The following is a 17,210-nucleotide window of genomic DNA, read 5'->3' on the forward strand; positions in this document are numbered from 1 at the left end:
TTTGATGAAAATTCCACCGACTTTAAAAAGCCCGATAGAAATTTCTGATAAATTTATAGCAGAATATTCCACCTGAATTTCCAACTGAATGTTTCGTTACAATTTCTTCTGACGTGTGTTTTTATTAATTATACATGCTTCAAAATAATTAACGAATTACAATAAAATATTAGGAATTATTTACTTGCCACCTCTTAAAAGATTTGCCCGAATGCAAAAAAAATCAAGCTTCATTGCACAAAACCTGACTGATAATATGTTGAAGAATCTATTCGAAGCTCGCAACATTCATCACCGAACGTTTTTTTTTTTTTTTCTGGTCGACAATAACATCAGAAGAAGATTCAAACTTCATTAATTTATTAAATTTCCATTTTTTCACACTTCATTACTGTACACATCTTTGTTCAAATCTGAAATATTGAACAAATTAAAAATTTTATAATATTCATTTGTTGTCTTATCTGCTCTCCATATTATAAACTTATAATAATCTCTCCACCTTGAGCTCACAGGGCGCTCTCTCTCTCTCAAGTTTTCTTTTTCTCTCTATATCATACAGCTTTGTAGAGATAGAGAGAAGAAAGAAAGTTTTAGAGATAGAAAGAGAAACCGGATATGGGAGAAGATAACAAAGAAACTAAAGTAGTCTTCGAGGAAGCAGCGCCTCCCAAGCGGCGCAACACCAGATTCGCCTTTGCCTGCGCCGTGCTTGCCTCCATGACAACCGTTGTTCTGGGCTATGGTATTTCTTCTCACTTTATTTATTATTATTATTATTCAAGTTAGATATTTTTAAAAAAAGATTAGATTTTTTTTAATTAAATTGGTGAATGAAAGTTCCAATTTTTTTTAAAAAAAAATCAGATCAAACATTAATTTATAGTATACAGATATTGGCGTTATGAGTGGCGCCACCATCTTCATCCAGAAAGACCTTCATATCAGCGACGTCCAAGTAGAGGTCCTTGTCGGAATCATAAACCTCTACTCCCTCATCGGCTCCATCGCCGCCGGTCGAACTTCGGACTTGATTGGCCGGCGGTACACAATCGTCCTCGCCGCCGGAATCGTCTTCGCCGGAGCCATTCTGATGGGCTTTGCAACCAACTACGCCTTCCTCATGTGCGGCCGCTTCGTGGCTGGTGTCGGAGTCGGTTACGGCGTCGTGATTGCGCCGGTGTACACGGCGGAGATCTCTCCCGCCTCTGTCCGCGGCTTCCTCACTTCCTTCTCTGAGGTTTTTATAAATTTCGGCATTCTTCTCGGATATGTCTCCAACGTCGCATTCTCTCACTTCTCTCTGCATATCGGATGGCGGCTTATGCTCGGCGTCGGAGCTGTTCCGGCGGTTTGTCTTGCTCTTGGCGTGCTTTTTATGCCGGAGTCACCTAGATGGCTTGTTCTGCAGGTAAGGGGCTCGAAAGAAAGAAATATTAGTTGGGTAATCTATTCAGTTGCCATTTCATTAAGCTATAATTAACAGCGTAGCAATTTTTTATGTCGAAATATGTGATTTATGCTTCTTTGCAACAATTTATTATTATTTTTTAAATAAAATTTTAGCACAAAATTTTATTTTAAGATCAATAAAAAAGTCGTCCCAAATTAATCCTTAGGCTTGGTTTGGGATGGCTTTATTATTGCTTTGTGAAGTTATATTTTATTTTTTTATTTAGAAAATAGAAAAAAAGGTTTTATATATTTGAGTAGGATTTATTACGTGCGTTGTTCGGACAGGAGAACCATCCAAATTCTGTGATGATATACAATAATACATAGAAAAAAATAAAATTGTGTATTTATTGTATACTCTCACAAAAATCGGATCATTCTCCCATACGAATTCTCTGCATGTAATAATATCTCTTGTCTACGACAATACTCTTCAGCTTTGTTTGAGACTGCTTTCATATTGCTCAATGCTCATAAATATTTTTTAGTATAAAAATTTTAATTTTAAAACTTAAAAGATGATTTAAAAATCATTAAAAAGTCACCCCAAATGAAGCATTAGTGTCATGCTACTTTACTTTTTAATTGTTTATGAGCATTAATTTCTTGCAAAATTATATATTGGTAAGCTGCTTTTATTACTAAAATTGTTAATGAGCATTAATTTTAATTAATTTAAAAAATATTATAAATTTCAAAAAAATTAAAAACTTTGTTGACTATTTTACAAATCATGAAATTGTTGCAGACATATCCTAAAATAGCTCTTTATAGCTGATTATTTTGTAGATTTTTGTAATGATTACTATAAAATTTGTTAGAAAAAATAAATATTTTGAAAGTTGGTGTAAAAAACAGTTTTTCAGCACATTTTTTTTTACCTATTGAGAAATTAATAGCCAAATAAAATCTTAGCACTAACTATCATAAATGTAAAATAAAAAGAAACATGTCCCATATAAAAAAAAAAAATATTACATGGAGAGGAGTCCAGACTCCAATTATGTGAAGGCTAGTTGATGTAAAATAAAATTATTTTTTAACGGACACCGCATCTTCTGGAGGCTAATCAGAACTCATCATATCATTTGGTACATAGAGATACAAAACTGTAGTACACAACAAAAGGGCCGCCAGACGATGTCCGCATCTGCACAAAATAATTTCATGTAAAGACTACACAATAATAATCTCTTCCCAAACAAGTGTTTGTATTTGTTCTTCGGCTTATAAACTCCTTAATAAATGCATGATTATCAAATAAATATTTTAGTTTAATTTTCTTAAAAAATTTTATAATTCGGTCATTAATTTACACCGTTCTAATTTCTTGCTTGCAGGGCCGCCTCTCCGACGCCGCCCACGTCCTAGACCGCCTCTCAGCCACACCAGAAGAAGCCCACCTCCGCCTCTCCGAAATGAAATCCTCCGCCGGAATCCCCTCCGACGCAACCACTGCCAACACCACCCCCTTCACCCGAACCAACCGCGGCGGCTCTGGCGTCTGGAAGGAACTCTTCCTCCACCCCACCCCCGCCGTCCGCCGCGTCCTCATCTCCGCCTTCGGCATCCATTTCTTCCAACAAGCCTCCGGCATCGACTCCGTCGTCCTCTACAGCCCCCACGTCTTCCAAAAATCCGGCCTTTCCTCCAACAACGCCCTCCTCGCGATGACTGTCGCTGTCGGCCTCACCAAAACCAGCTTCATATTAGTCGCCACTTTCCTCCTCGACCGAATCGGCCGCCGCCCTCTCCTCTTAGCTTCAGCCGGCGGCATGATATGCTCTCTTATAGGATTAGGAATTGGATTGACGGCGGCGGAGCACCATGAGGGGAAGTTATTGTGGGCAATGGCAGTGTGCTTCTCATCGATTTTGGCTTTTGTGGCGTTCTTTTCGATCGGCTTGGGGCCGATGCCGTGTGTGTATTGTTCAGAGATATTTCCGATGAGGTTGAGAGCGCAGGGGGCGGCGGCGGGGGTGGTGGTGAATAGAGTGACGAGTGGGATTATATCGATGACGTTTCTTTCGTTATATAAGGCGATAAGCATTGGTGGGACATTTTTCTTGTATGCGGGAGTGGCCGCGGCGGGGTGGGTGTTTTTCTATGGGTATTTGAGGGAGACGAAGGGGAGGACGTTGGAGGAGATGGGGAAATTGTTCGGGTTTAGTAAGGAGGAGATGGAGGTGGAAGATGAGATTGTGAAGACGAAGGAGGAGGGATTTGGGGAAGCGGCGGCGATGGGGGCGGTGGCGGCTCTGTAAGTGGTTGTGATGGGTGAATAAGACTATAAGAAAAAGTTATAGTCACTTAACTTGTGGACAATGCGATTTATACGTAGCTAATACATCAAATTAGTATTCAAAAGTTTGATTTGGCTTCTTCTATTTATTTTTATGGTAAAAAAAGGGGGCAATAAAAGTAGTAATTATTTAAATGAAAAAAAAACAAACAAAATTGTTTTTCTTTTTTTAATTTACTCAATAAAATATTTTAAAAAAAGTAAAAGTTATAGTTGAGAAGTATTTTTTTTTTAGTTATGAGAGCTAAAAAATAATAATTGCGAGTAAGAAAAATTTGGAACTTTAATTTTTATTCAAATTAATATTAAAATGAAGAGATCAATATTTTCACTTATTATCTAGAGTATGTTAAGTACCATCTTCTTTTTCTAATACTTATAAATTCGCAATTTATCATCATCTACAAGCAAGAGAAAAATATTCATATCTTATTACATGATTGGAGTTCGGATCCGAACGGGTCCGAACTCCAATCATAATTATTGTTATTGACTAGACATAGTGCTCAAGCCAATATAATATAAACATCATAAAAAAAAACTATTAATACTACACAAACACACAAATATATACATATACAAGATTGTACAATCAAGCACACCTACTTTAAATTTCTCATAAGAATTCATAAACTATTCCAGCATTGATGGCTATAGTTAAAAGTTTTCAAAGTTTTATTTTAAGTTCAATGATGTCCTCTTTTAGTTTACTAAAAACTAAAGTTTCGTTTGAGACAATTTTCTTATTACTTTTCAAAGAAGTTTTTTAGTACAAATATTTTTAATTCAAAAAAAATTTTGTATTAAAAAATTATTTTAAAAATAAATAAAAAATATCTTAAACGAAGCCTAAGACTATCATATTTCTTTAGTTCTTCATCTTCTCACTTTTCTTTCCTGGATATTTTCTTCTTGAATGTAATTTCTTTCTAGAAAGTTTACTTTAAGATCGACATTGTGTCACTTGTCCATAAATTCACTCATATAGAGCATATTAATTTTTTTTTTTTTTAAAAGAACATTTCATTCCATTAAAACAAGCGATTACAAGATCCAAAAAGCAAATGCAAAAATAAGAGGAAAAAAAAAACCCCCGAGGGCTCAGAAAAAGGCCAAGACTACCAGCTTCCCATAAGGCAAGCTCGGACCGTCCAATTGGTGGACCAAAAAGCGAAGCAGCCATCCTAACAAGATCAACATCAAGGTTGCCACAAGCCAAGCTAACGGATAAGCGAGCCCCAACTACATCATTGCCCAGCAACAAACAACGAAAAAAATAAAATAAAACTGAGATCTCCAAAAGCACCTGAGCCCACTGAAAGTGCCAAAACGAGTGCACACACCATTACCAAAAGGATCACCCAACCAGCCCAATGAATAGATACCTTGTCCAACCAACCAAAAGGCTACCCAAAAAAGAAAACCAAGTACACCATCACCGACCACGTATACCCCTTCCATGAGCCCTACCACGAGAGGAAACAGATACAAGAGGTTTACCTCGACACAAGGCAAAAGAATTGCCCGGATCCTCATCTCCAGACGATTTGAAAGAAACAGAATCAGAATAAGTCGAGTCTTGTAGCCAATCCAATTGCACACGAACATCCAATCTCGAATTGTCCCCCACATGATACACAAAACTTTGAGGATCAATTAACGTAACAGGTACATCCACAAAATTGTTGTTAACTAAACAGTTGACCATGACTGGATGCGAACTGGAGTTAGCAGACACCTCACAAACCCCCGCACCCAAATTTTCAGACGGAAGAGCAGCAACCTCATGAGGGAAATCCAAAACAACAGGCTTAAAAGAAATTTCACCCAAAACAGTCGAGGCAGACACCACCGACAACAAGCGATCAGCACCACCATGATTATCAGCACTAAGACAAGTTCTAGGGGAGACCATAAAGAGCTAAAGTACCTGAAATGGAACCTTGAGGGAGAAAGGGTAAAGCATCAGGGGACAAAATAGCAACACCATTACCACTATCATCCTTACCACCCAAAAGGTTCACATTATTTTCCACATCAATTTCCACATTCTCAACAGCTTAATTAGTTTGAGGGGTATCCAAATCCACCAACTAAACCACAGGCTGCGCACCCAAAACCGAAGTTGGAAGAATGGGTTCAACAGAAATAACTTGCTCAGCCTCAACATTAGAAGAAGGGAGAATTGGATCTGAGATAATGGAATCCTTCTTAGCAACCTTAGACGGCATAGATAAATCAACCTCAGGACGACAATTACCTGAAAAATGCCCAAATATTTTACACGAAGAACAAAAAGATCGATGGGAAATCCTCCATAACAACATGCTGAACATACCCAGAAGATTCAGGGCCTAACCAGACACGATCGGGATAGGATTTAGTAACATCTAATTCCACTAACACACGAGCAAGAGACGACCTAGACCCAATAGCAGTAGCAGTATCGATTTTAAGGGGCTTTCCAAAGATTAAACCCAAGCCATGAAGTATGCTGGGAGAGAAGAGATGGGGGCACAGCAGAGGGAAAGACACCCAAATGGGTACAACTGGCGACTCCACCCCAATGTCCATAGAGGGAAGCCATTTGGTGAGTTTCATAAAGTAGTTATACTAAGTAAGATCCATGACAAAAGACCCGACAATAATCAAGATCATTTTTATGCTTAATGAGGATATGAGACGGGTCCAGCAACGTAACAGAAAATTAACCTTTCAATCTTAGATTGAAGAAAAATTGTCGAATAGAGTCCAAAGAAGGACGCTTAGAAGGAAAAAATCCGACTAGAGAGAACTGGAAAGGTGCGGCCAGCGCAGACATTTCTTGTTCCGAAATCAAAAGAGAGGGAATCCCACGAAAAGAAGAAACCCTAAGCTCCGGAAAAATGGGATCATCTTGCTTACTCACTAGTACATCCAAAAATGAACGAGAAGATGAAGAAACCCCTAAAAAATCAGGGTTACATAACTTCAGCGGCATGCCGACTAGTGCCGGGCAGAACCACAAACAACGAAAACCCAAAATAAAAAATTAGAGAAATAGGAACTTTCCCGAAGGAAAAAGGAAGACGTCGCCACCACGGCGAGGAGCTCCAACCACAAGAACTCACCGAAGAAGGCTAGGGCAAAAGCCCTAGCAGAGCGGAAGCGGGGGCGGGAGGATTATATAGAGCATATTAAATTGCTAATGATTTGATCGAAAAAGGGTTACAACAAACGAAAGTTTTAAATATTGTAATATTTGAACAACTTTAGTATTAAATAAAATTTGAGCAAGTACGCATGCAATATTGTCATTTGTTTGCCCTAATTGATTTATTGAGTTATGATCCATTGTGTTCTCATGTTGCTTTGCTTGGGGACCAGTAAATATTTCAGTGTGATTGTGTTTGATTACATGCGATTTTTATGCAATTTTAAAATTATGCAATTTATTTATTTATTTTTATTTTCTTTTAAGTATTTAATTCTATCTAATGGCTAAATAAGTAATAATAAATGGAATTATCTTTAGCTGAATAATATTCTTGTGGGACCAAAAAATAGAATAAAGCTTCACTTTTCAAGTATTCATAAAGAAGATAAAATTAGCTCAATTTTATTAAAATGATCAATCAAGACACTATTAAGGTGTAAATCTCTTCATATTTGGATGAATTCATTTAAATAAAGTGAAATTCCAATCCTATTTTTATGGGAAATTGTTTGATAAGTGCAGAAATGCATGGCAAGAAGCACATGCTACTAGGCTTTCTTAAAAGGAAGCATCAATTTTAATTATATTAGAAAAACATATTAAATTAAAAATTTAATCGAGAACTAGTATGGTGGCGGATGTCTAAGAAACAAATTACGGGTAAACTGTAAAAAGGGTATCGACCAAAGAGGGCATTGGAGTTTTCAGTTCAAAATTTTGAAAGGTCTGATAAGGCGCTGGAGTGCGCAATTTAAACCTATGGAAGGTTTGGGCGAAGGAATAGGGTTAGGAATTAAGATTTCTATATTTAAATAGTTTTATTTAATCCACATATATTATTTAATTAAAAATACATGAAAAATATTTACTTGATCATCATAGGAGAAATTATTATGTGTGGACACCAGACCGTCCGGAGGCGAATTTGAATGCGCCACATCACCTAATACATAGTGATACACAATCGCGATACACGGAAAAAAAGTAATGTGACACGTTCTAATTCATCTCCGAACGGCGTTTGTATCCTCGTAGGAAAATAATTCTGCACATCATAGACCAACTATCATCACCCAACTAATGTTACATCCTACCAATTAGCACTGACCTAGCATCCGCAAGTATTGACTACTATAATCTCTCATCAACTAACATCGAAGATCGTTGATCAAGATATGAACTTTGTGCTCCATCAAAATCACAATAGGTCTTCAACAATTCAACCATTAGTTCTGATCAGTCCAATCTAATTTTGTATAAATAATTATTTTTTATATGGATCAAATTGACTGAAGAATATGCTCATGACTAAACTAATCAAATTATGTTGAATCAATCAATTTCTAAAATATTTATATATACACATGAAATTTGATTGTTGAATGAGCACAATTATAATAAGAATAACTAAACTTTATTGCACCCTAAATAATAGTATATAATTGAATTTGGCCAAAATCCTTGTTAACTGCAAAGTGATGAAGACAAGTCCAATTAGTGGGCCCTTGGAAACAAGCTTGTGGTTTACAGGCCTTGGTCAATATATATGGTACTGGCTGGAGCACTGGTCGCGATCGTGAACATAGGCCATGAAGTCTCACAAGGCTCCATCCTAACTTTTGGTAATGGCAGGCTGTGGGCCCTTGCTTTTGTGGCCCAATAATAATAGGGTGAATCGCTTTTGTCTTATTTGATGGCCGACGGCCCGCCAAGGACCTCAAAAGTCATATATTAAGATACCAATAATTGTAGTGGTCCCAACAAAAGGGAAAGTATATGGCTTTGAAATTTATTATTAACATTTTATATATTTATTAAAATATACTAACATGTTTTTAATTACATAAAATTTATGAGTGTGAATTGAGAATTTTCTTATGTTGATTGATATTATGTAATATTTTGTCTACACATAGATAAAATAAATTTATAAATTATGTAAAAAAAAAAGTGGTAGAGAAAAAATATGGGAGCTGATCCATTAGAAATAATTTAATATTTATGTAAATATTATAAATATTTGTCTTTTTAATAAAAAAATATAAATAAATAGTGAGGCGTGTTGAACTTTTATGTCAATTGATGGTCGACTAAGAGCATCTCCAACCGAACGGCAAATCAGTGTTTGTTGTTCTTCCTTCCCTCCAATCAATCTCTATTTTTGCCGGCATTCGAAGGGAGATGACTGTTCATACGGCTTTTTAAAAAAAAAAATTTGAAGCTTAATTATTAATTTTAAAGATTGAAGTTTATAACTTTTTTATTATTAAGATGTCCACATCGATTGATGGGGATAATGATAGTTAATCAATGATTATTAGTAGTGGTAATCAATATTAGGGAGAGTTCTAGAGCTCTCCATATCTTTGAGTTATCTTCTCCTAAAGTCTCTTTTATGTGTGGAATGAGAATCAGGGGATACTTCATCGACTGTCTTGTTGATCTATGGTGAGGCATTATTTTAGTGCTTTAGTTTGATTGGATATATTTTTCATTAAAGGATCTTGAGAATACAAAGTAAATGCACTGAAAGAGAGCTTCTTTTTGGATGGAAAGTTAATTGGAAACTTCTTTTTTGCTTGAGTTGGATGTAAAGTTTGAGCTTAGTGATCCACTAAAATGACATGGTGATATTTTCTCTTTCTTTCAAGTTGGTGAGATCATTGATGGGAATGGGAAATGCTTAAGTGGGCTTTCTTTCTTGTGGTTTGGATGAGCTCTGGATGATGGAATTGGGATGACGGATCTCGACGGCAGAGCTCGGGAAGACGGACGCGACTACGAGGGACGGAACTCGGGTCTTAGGACAACGGACACGATGACGGGCTCGACGGCGTAGCTCGACGAGCCGCTCAATAGGACAACGAAGCTCGAGATTGGGTTTTGATAGTCGAGCTCGACTCGAACACCCCCTGGCTCGAGCTCGACTTGTTCACACATCTAACGTCCCCCACTAAAAAAAATTAATTAAATTAATGTTTAATTAAGTATATTAATTATTTCTTAATTATCATTAAATAAAATAAATTATATTTATTTTGTTGGCTTTTCAAGAGACTCTTCCGATGGACTGTTTACCTTCCCAATTTATAGTCGTCAGTCTTTCTTTTCCGGCGCATCATCGAGCTTGTTGTATATGTTTCATCTGAGCTTGTTGTCTTCTTAAATCAATAAATCCTCCCATTTTCAGGATTCTACAAAGAAGCCATGGCAGACTTGAATTCAAAAATCACTCTTAAACTTCTGATCGATGCTCGTAGCAACAAAGTTCTTTTCGGTGAAGCTGGTAAAGACTTGGTAGATTTCTTGTTCAGCCTTCTTACCCTCCCACTAGGCTCCGTTATTAAGCTCCTCTCTCCTTCAACTATGAATGGATCTATTGGAAAACTTTATCAAAGCGTAGAAAATCTTAACGAGATTTATCTTGTAGCAAACAAAGACAAAGCCTCTTTACTTCAACCCAAAGCATCCACTTATGTTAACAATCTTTTGCTTCTTGCCACAGAAACCAGCGTAGAGCTCAAATACTATCTGTGTAATTTTTGCAGTAGAAAAGTCACTACTGTGAGAAATACTGTCTGCCCAAACTGCAATCGTGCGATGGTTATCGAAGTCGCCTTTGTGGTTCCATCGGATTCTGCTTCTTCTGTTAGTTCTGGAAATACAGGAGAGGGTGTTGGAGGCTTTGTAAAGGGAGTGATCACCTACATGATTACAGATGATTTGGAAGTGACGCCAATGTCTGCCATCTCCAGCATCACTCTTATCAATCGCTTCATCATGAAGAAGGATGTCCAACTAGAGGAGAAGGTGGTTGCCGTCGGCATCGAAGAGGTTAATTCTTTGTTGTAACTACTAAATTTCTTTAAGTTTTATAACTTTGTTTTGATTAAATTTGAATATTTTAGGGACTTGCTTTGCTTAAGGCTTCATTAGACTCACCAACTGCTTTGACTGATGTTTTCTGCTCCCCTGAGAAGAAGGAAAAACCTCCATCTTCCTCTTTTGTGGATGATGATGATGATGACGACGATGACGATGACTAATTACTCTCTCTTTGTATATATTTTGCTAATATATATATGAGTATTGAGAAATGGTAATGAGGTGCATATGGAAATTATTAAAAATATTATGTCTATGACACTTACATTCATTAGAATAATATCATGGGGAAATTTTAGATATGAGCATAATCTTCGTCAAATTTACAACAAATGAAAATTTTAATTATTGTAATATTTGAACAACTTTAATATTTAATGTAATTTGAGCAATTAAGCATGCAATATTGTCATTTGTTTGTCCCTAATTGATTTATTGAGTTATGATCCATTGTGTTCTCATGTTGCTTTGCTTGGGGGACCAGTAAATATTTCAGCGTGATAGTGTTTGATTACATGCGATTTTTATGCAATTTTAAAATTCTGAAATTTTTTTATTTATTTATTTTTCTTTCTTTTAAGTATTTTATTCTATATAATGGCTAAATAAGTAATAAATGGAATTATCTTGAGACCAAAAAATAGAATAAAGCTTCACTTTTCAAGCAATTAATAAAGAAAAAAAATAGCTCGATTTTATATTTTTATTAAAATGGTCTATGAAGAGACTATCAAGGCATAAATCTCTTCATATTTGGATGAATTCATTTAAATAAAGTGAAATCCCAATCCTATTTTTATGTGAAATTATTTGATAAGTGTAGAAATGGCAAGAAGCACATGCTACTAGGTTTTTCTTAAAAGGAAGCATCAATTTTAATTATATTAGAAAAATATATTAAATTTAAAAAAAATAATGAGGAACAAGTCTCATGGCGTATGACTACGAAATAAATTATGTGTCAACTTCAATGGGGAGATCGACAGAAGAGGGCATTGGAGCAGTTCAAAATTGCCAAAGGCGGGGCATCGGGGCACTGGAGTGCGCACTTTAAACCTATGAAAGGTTGGGGCGAAATAATAGGGTTAGGAATTAATATTTCTTAATTTATTAAATAGATTTATTTAATTCACATATATTATTTCTAATTTAAAAAAAAAAACATGAAAAAGTATTTACTTGATCATCCTCGGAGAAATTATTATGTACGGACACCAGATCGTATGGAGGTGAATCTAAACGCATCACATCACTCGGTACATAGAAGTACACAACCGCGATACACAAAAAAAGTGACATGACGCATTCTAATTCGTCTTCGGTTGGCATCCGTATCCACACAAAATAATTTTACCCATCATAGACCAACTATCATCATCCAACTAATGTCACATCCTACCAATCAACACTCACATGACATCAGCAAGCATCTGACGGCTATCGTCTCTCGTCAACTTACATCGAAGATCTTTGATCAAGATATGAGCTTGATGCTCCATCAAAATCAAAATAGGTGTTCAACAATTCAACCATTAGTTCTGAACAGTTTAATCTAATTTTGCATAAAAATTTATATTTTATATGGATCAAATTGATTGAAGAATCTACTGATAGATAAACAAATCAAATTCTGTTGATTCAATCAAATTCTAAAATATTGATATACACACATGAAATTTGATTGTTGCATGAGCACAATTATAGTAAGAATAACTGAACTATATTGCACAATAAATAATGTTATTTAATTAAATTTGGCCAAAATCCTTGACAACTGAAAAGTGATGAATACAAGTCCGATTAGTGGGCCCTTTGAAAAAAGCTTATGGTTTCCAGGCCTTTGTTCTATCGTGGTTGTGAATAGGGGTGTCAGTATTGGACACGACCCGAAAAATTCGGATTCGTGTTGACCCAAACCCGAACCGGGTCGGGTTTCGGGTTAAGGCTTTCGACCCATTTGCAAACTCGGTTTGGGTTGACCCGAAAACACGGTTAATGACCCGCTGCCCGCCTTGATCTGGCCTGACCGAAGCTGCCCACGTCTCTTCGAGAGTCGTGTGTCGCTTCTCGTGTCCCGCATCTAGCGTCGCGTCTGCCCGCCGCGCAGCAGCCTGCAACCCACTTGCCCGTGGGGAAATGCATGCCCGCCCGTTGCGCTGCCGCCACCGGCTCGCCGCCTGCCCGTTGCACCGCGTCCCGCTGCGAACTCAAGCCACTACCGCCTGCCCGCTACACCGTGTCCCGCTACAAACCCGCACCGCTGCCCGCTTGCAATGGATAACGGGTCGTGTCGGGTTAACCCGAACCAGAAGCTGGTCGGTTTCATAAAGTCTCACAAGGCTCCATCCTAACTTTTAGTAATGGAAGGCTGTGGGCCCTGGCTTTTGTGGACCAATAGTAATAGGGCAAATCGCTTTTGTCGTATTGATGACCGACGACCCGCCAAAGACCTCAAAAGTCATATATTAAGATACCAATAATTGTAGCGGCCCCAAAAGTCATAAAGTATATGGCTTTGAAATTTATTATTAACACTTTATATATTTATTAAATAATAAAAAATAAAAAAATAAAAATAAAAAATAAAAAAAAAACTAAACTTTACATCCAACTCAAGCAAAAAAAGAAGTTTCCATTTAACTTTCCATACAAAAAAGAAGCTTTCTTTTTTTTTTTGGGAAATTAGAAACTTTCTTTTGATTGCATTTACTTTGTATTCTCAAAATTCTTTAATGAAAAATACATACAATCAAACTAATGCACTAAAATAAAGGCTTATGTGCTAGACAGTCGATGAAGTGCCCCGCGATTTGTCGCTACGATTGTGCCTTCAGTCAATTTCTCTACTTTTCTGTCGGAGCCAAGCCAAGGCCTTCTCCCAAGGAAGCGCCTCATTTATAATCGACATCAAATACTAGTGAATTCATTCAAACTAGATCAGGCCCTGTGGTTTTTTCCCCATTTTCAGGGGTGTCAATGTAAAAACTCTGGTGTCTCTTATAAATAATGCACACTCTCTTATCTGCTTGTGTTTTGGATCTTCATACAACACTAAGACGCTAAACTCTATATTTCTCTACCGTCGCGAATATTCCAGGATGCAACACTTTTTTAATAAATTTTATATGTTTAATTATAACTTTATTTAGTTAGTTAGTTATTTTCTTTTATTTTTATTTTTCATGACGCAAAATTTTGAGCCGAATTAAGCTTAAAATTCTTAGAAATAATTAATTAGTTAGGAAAACGAGGCAAAAAATAAGCATGTCGGCGCTGAAAGCCTGAATGCACTGGAGGAGTAGGCGAATTCAAAGAATGCACCATACCATTTGACGCATTCAAAGAATGATGCACCGAACGGATTCGCGCATTCTATATGCGCCATACATCATCGCGTACCCGTTGCTTTTCATAATTCCATCCATTTGCGCTTCGCTTGCTAAATTTGACGAAGATTATGCTCATATCCAAAATTTCCCCATAATATTATTCTAATGAATGTAAGTGTCATAGACATAATAGTTTACTAATTTTCATAAGCACATCATTACCATTTCTCAGCACTCATATCAAATTAGATGAAATGCCCTCTTCAAATTATGCAGCTCACAATCAAAATATACTGTAAGAGTTTTTATATATTTTAAATTATGAAAAAAGATAACCATGATCAAACTAATACTAGAGTTAAAATATATAATTAAACAATTTCATTTAAAAAATTTACATTTCCATACATATTACACTAAATCCACACAGAATTAAGCTACAAAATAAAGACCTTGGCCACATATACGTACAGAGAAAGTCACACAAGTACAAATGCTAGTCCATTAGCATTGCCATATTAGCAAAACATATACAGAGAGAGAGAAATTAGTCGTCGTCGTCGTCGTCATCATCATCATCCACAATAGAGGAAGAAGGAGGGTTTTCCTTCTTCTTAGGGGAGCAGAAAACATCAGTCAAAACAGTTGGTGAGTCTAATGAAGCCTTAAGCAAAGCAAGTCCCTAAAATATTCATCAAATCAAAACAAAGTGATAAAACTAAAGGAAATTTAGTAGTTCAATAAAGAATTAACCTCTTCCATGCCGACGGCGACCACCTTCTCCTCTAGTTCGACATCCTTTTTCATGAAGCGATTGATAAGAGTGATGCTGGAGATCGCAGACATTGGCGTCACTTCCAGATCATCTGTAATCATGTAGGTGACCACTCCCTTCACAAAGCCTCCAACACCCTCTCCTGCATTTCCAGAACTAACAGAAGAAGCAGAACCCGGTGGAGCCACGAAGGCGACTTCGATGACCATCGCATACTTGCAGGTTGGGCACACGGTACTTCTCACAGTAGCGACTTTTCTATTGCAAGAAGTACAAAGATAGTATTTGAGCTCTGCAGTAGAGGTTTCTGTGCCAAGAAGCAAATGATTGTTAACATAAGTGGATGCTTTGGGTTGAAGTAAAGAGGCTTTGTATTTGTTTGCTGCAAGATAGATCTCGTTAAGATTTTCTACGCTTTGATAAAGTTTTCCAAGAGATCCAATCATGGTTGCAGGAGAGAGGAGCTTAATAACAGAGCCTAGTGGGAGGGTAAGAAGGCTGAACAAGAAATCTACAAAGTCTTTACCAGCCTCACCGAAAAGAACTTTGTTGCTACGAACATCGATCAGAAGTTTAAGAGTGATTTTTGAATTCAAACCTGCCATGGCTTCTTTGTAGAGCCGTGAAAATGGGAGGATTTATTGATTTAAGAAGACAAGAAATGCAGACTAGAAATTGTCACTATTGGCTCGATGATGCGCAGGAAAAGAAATGCTGCCGACTATAAATTGGGAAGGTAAACAGTCCATCGGAAGAGTCTCTTGAAAAGCCTACAAAATAAATATAATTATTTTATTTAATGATAATTAAGAAACCATTAATATACTTAATTAAACATTGATTTAATTAATTTTTTAGTGGGGGCCATTAGATGTGCAAACGAGTTGAGCTCGAGCCAGGGGTGTTCGAGTCGAGCTCGACTATCAAAACCCAATCTCGAGCTCAAGCTCGAACTCGAGTCGAGTTTGAAATCCGAGCTCGAGCTCGAACTCGAGTCAAGTTCAAAATCCGAACTCGAGCTCGACTCGTTGTCCTGTCGAGCGGCTCGTAGAGCTCCGCTGTCGAGCCTGTCATCGCGTCCGTCATCCTGAGACCCGAGTTCCGTCCCTTGTTTTCGCGTCCATCGTCCCAAGATCCATCATCATCCAGAGCTCGTCCGCCGTCGATTTTCGTCGTCCCAACCTCGTAGTCGCATCCGCCGTCGAGAACCGACGTCCCAAGCTCGTCCGTCTTCTTCCTGAGCTCTGTCGTCGAGATCCATCATCCCAAGGTCATCATCCAGAGCTCGTCCCCCATCATTCTCTCAGTGATTTTAGATTTTATCGGTGAATAGAAAGAGAAGGAAGAAAAATCATCTAATAATCTAATATTGGCACAATCATTTCTCTCCAAATCACAAGAAAAGAAAGCCCACTTAAGCATTTCCCATTCCCTTCAATGATCTCACCAACTTGAAAGAAAGAGGACACATCACCATGTCATTTTAGTGGATCACTAAGCTCAAACTTTACACCCAACTCAAGCAAAAAAGAAGTTTCCATTTTACTTTCCATCCAAAAAGAAGCTTTTTTTTTTTTTCCAGTGCATTTACTTTGTATTTCCAAGATTCTTTAATGAAAAATACATACAATCAAACTAAAGGCACTAAAATAAAGGCTTATGTGCCTCACCATAGATAGGCTAGACAGTTGATAAACTGCCCCGTGATTCGCCACCACGCCATGCCATCAGTCAATTTCTCTCCTTTTCCGTCCGAGCCAACTCAAAGATATAGAGAACTCTAGAACTCTGCCTAATATCGATTACCACTACTAATATCCTATTAATTTTCATTAACTAACTATCATCACCCAATCAATATTAGATCCCACCAATCGACGCGGGCATCCACAAATGCTTAAGTGGGCTTTCTTTCTTGAGATTTGGAGAGAAATGACTGTGCCAATATTAGATTATTAGATAATTTGTCTTCCTTCTCTTTCTATAAACCAATAAAATCTAAAATTTTAGGTTCATTTAGTTATGTGCTTTCTTAAGCACTAGAGTTATTTCAAAACTAACAATGTATGAGGTAATTCCAGGTTCATATTGGTATCTTAGTCCTGCTTGTTATAGCATGCATGGCAGGCTAGCTACTGTTACTGCGGCTTCGTTTGAGACGGTTTTTTTACTGCTTCTTAAAGAAGCTTTTTAATACAAGAATTAAAAATTTTGTATTAAATTTTTTTTTAAAAAAGCAGTAAGAAAGTCGTCCCAAACGAAGCCTAA

At 37.0% G+C, this 17,210-nt stretch overlaps 3 protein-coding genes across 6 annotated transcripts; 2 read left to right on the forward strand and 1 right to left on the reverse strand.

Annotated features, from left to right (window-relative positions):
* The first annotated feature begins 493 nt into the window (after positions 1-493).
* Positions 494-3,826, forward strand: LOC110107595 (polyol transporter 5). The gene is made up of 3 exons (XM_020837881.2): positions 494-745; positions 894-1,411; positions 2,796-3,826. The coding sequence occupies exons 1-3, from the start codon at positions 619-621 to the stop codon at positions 3,717-3,719; spliced, it is 1,569 nt and encodes a 522-aa protein (XP_020693540.1). The 5' UTR covers positions 494-618; the 3' UTR covers positions 3,720-3,826.
* Positions 3,827-9,967: 6,141 nt separating this feature from the next.
* Positions 9,968-11,265, forward strand: LOC110107592. Of its 4 annotated transcripts, none has more exons than XM_028698302.1 (3): positions 9,971-10,230; positions 10,459-10,787; positions 10,862-11,265. In XM_028698302.1, the coding sequence occupies exons 1-3, from the start codon at positions 10,161-10,163 to the stop codon at positions 10,997-10,999; spliced, it is 537 nt and encodes a 178-aa protein (XP_028554135.1). In that variant the 5' UTR covers positions 9,971-10,160; the 3' UTR covers positions 11,000-11,265. The 4 variants fall into 4 exon arrangements, with proteins under 4 accessions (XP_020693535.1, XP_028554135.1, XP_020693536.1 ...); XM_020837877.2 differs by having other exon boundaries at positions 9,974-10,239; XM_020837878.2 differs by having other exon boundaries at positions 9,987-10,250; positions 10,502-10,787.
* A 3,260-nt stretch (positions 11,266-14,525) lies between these two features.
* Positions 14,526-15,861, reverse strand: LOC110107594. The gene is made up of 2 exons (XM_020837879.2): positions 14,921-15,861; positions 14,526-14,849 (listed from the first exon to the last, which is right to left on the reverse strand). Exons 1-2 carry the CDS (start codon positions 15,545-15,547, stop codon positions 14,715-14,717), a joined length of 762 nt encoding a protein of 253 aa, XP_020693538.1. The 5' UTR covers positions 15,548-15,861; the 3' UTR covers positions 14,526-14,714.
* Positions 15,862-17,210: the final 1,349 nt, after the last annotated feature.

This window comes from Dendrobium catenatum, unplaced genomic scaffold (assembly GCF_001605985.2).
Source record: "Dendrobium catenatum unplaced genomic scaffold, ASM160598v2 fragScaff_scaffold_1061, whole genome shotgun sequence".
Lineage (NCBI taxonomy): Eukaryota > Viridiplantae > Streptophyta > Magnoliopsida > Asparagales > Orchidaceae > Dendrobium > Dendrobium catenatum.

Coding starts and splice junctions, on each gene's coding strand:
- LOC110107595 (XM_020837881.2), top strand. CDS start 619: ATGGGAGAAGATAACAAAGAAACTAAAGTAGTCTTCGAGGAAGCAGCG. Junction 746..893: donor AACCGTTGTTCTGGGCTATG/GTATTTCTTCTC, acceptor TATAGTATACAG/ATATTGGCGTTATGAGTGGC. Junction 1,412..2,795: donor CTAGATGGCTTGTTCTGCAG/GTAAGGGGCTCG, acceptor TCTTGCTTGCAG/GGCCGCCTCTCCGACGCCGC.
- LOC110107592 (XM_020837876.2), top strand. CDS start 10,161: ATGGCAGACTTGAATTCAAAAATCACTCTTAAACTTCTGATCGATGCT. Junction 10,788..10,861: donor TTGCCGTCGGCATCGAAGAG/GTTAATTCTTTG, acceptor TGAATATTTTAG/GGACTTGCTTTGCTTAAGGC.
- LOC110107594 (XM_020837879.2), bottom strand. CDS start 15,547: ATGGCAGGTTTGAATTCAAAAATCACTCTTAAACTTCTGATCGATGTT. Junction 14,850..14,920: donor TCGCCGTCGGCATGGAAGAG/GTTAATTCTTTA, acceptor TGAATATTTTAG/GGACTTGCTTTGCTTAAGGC.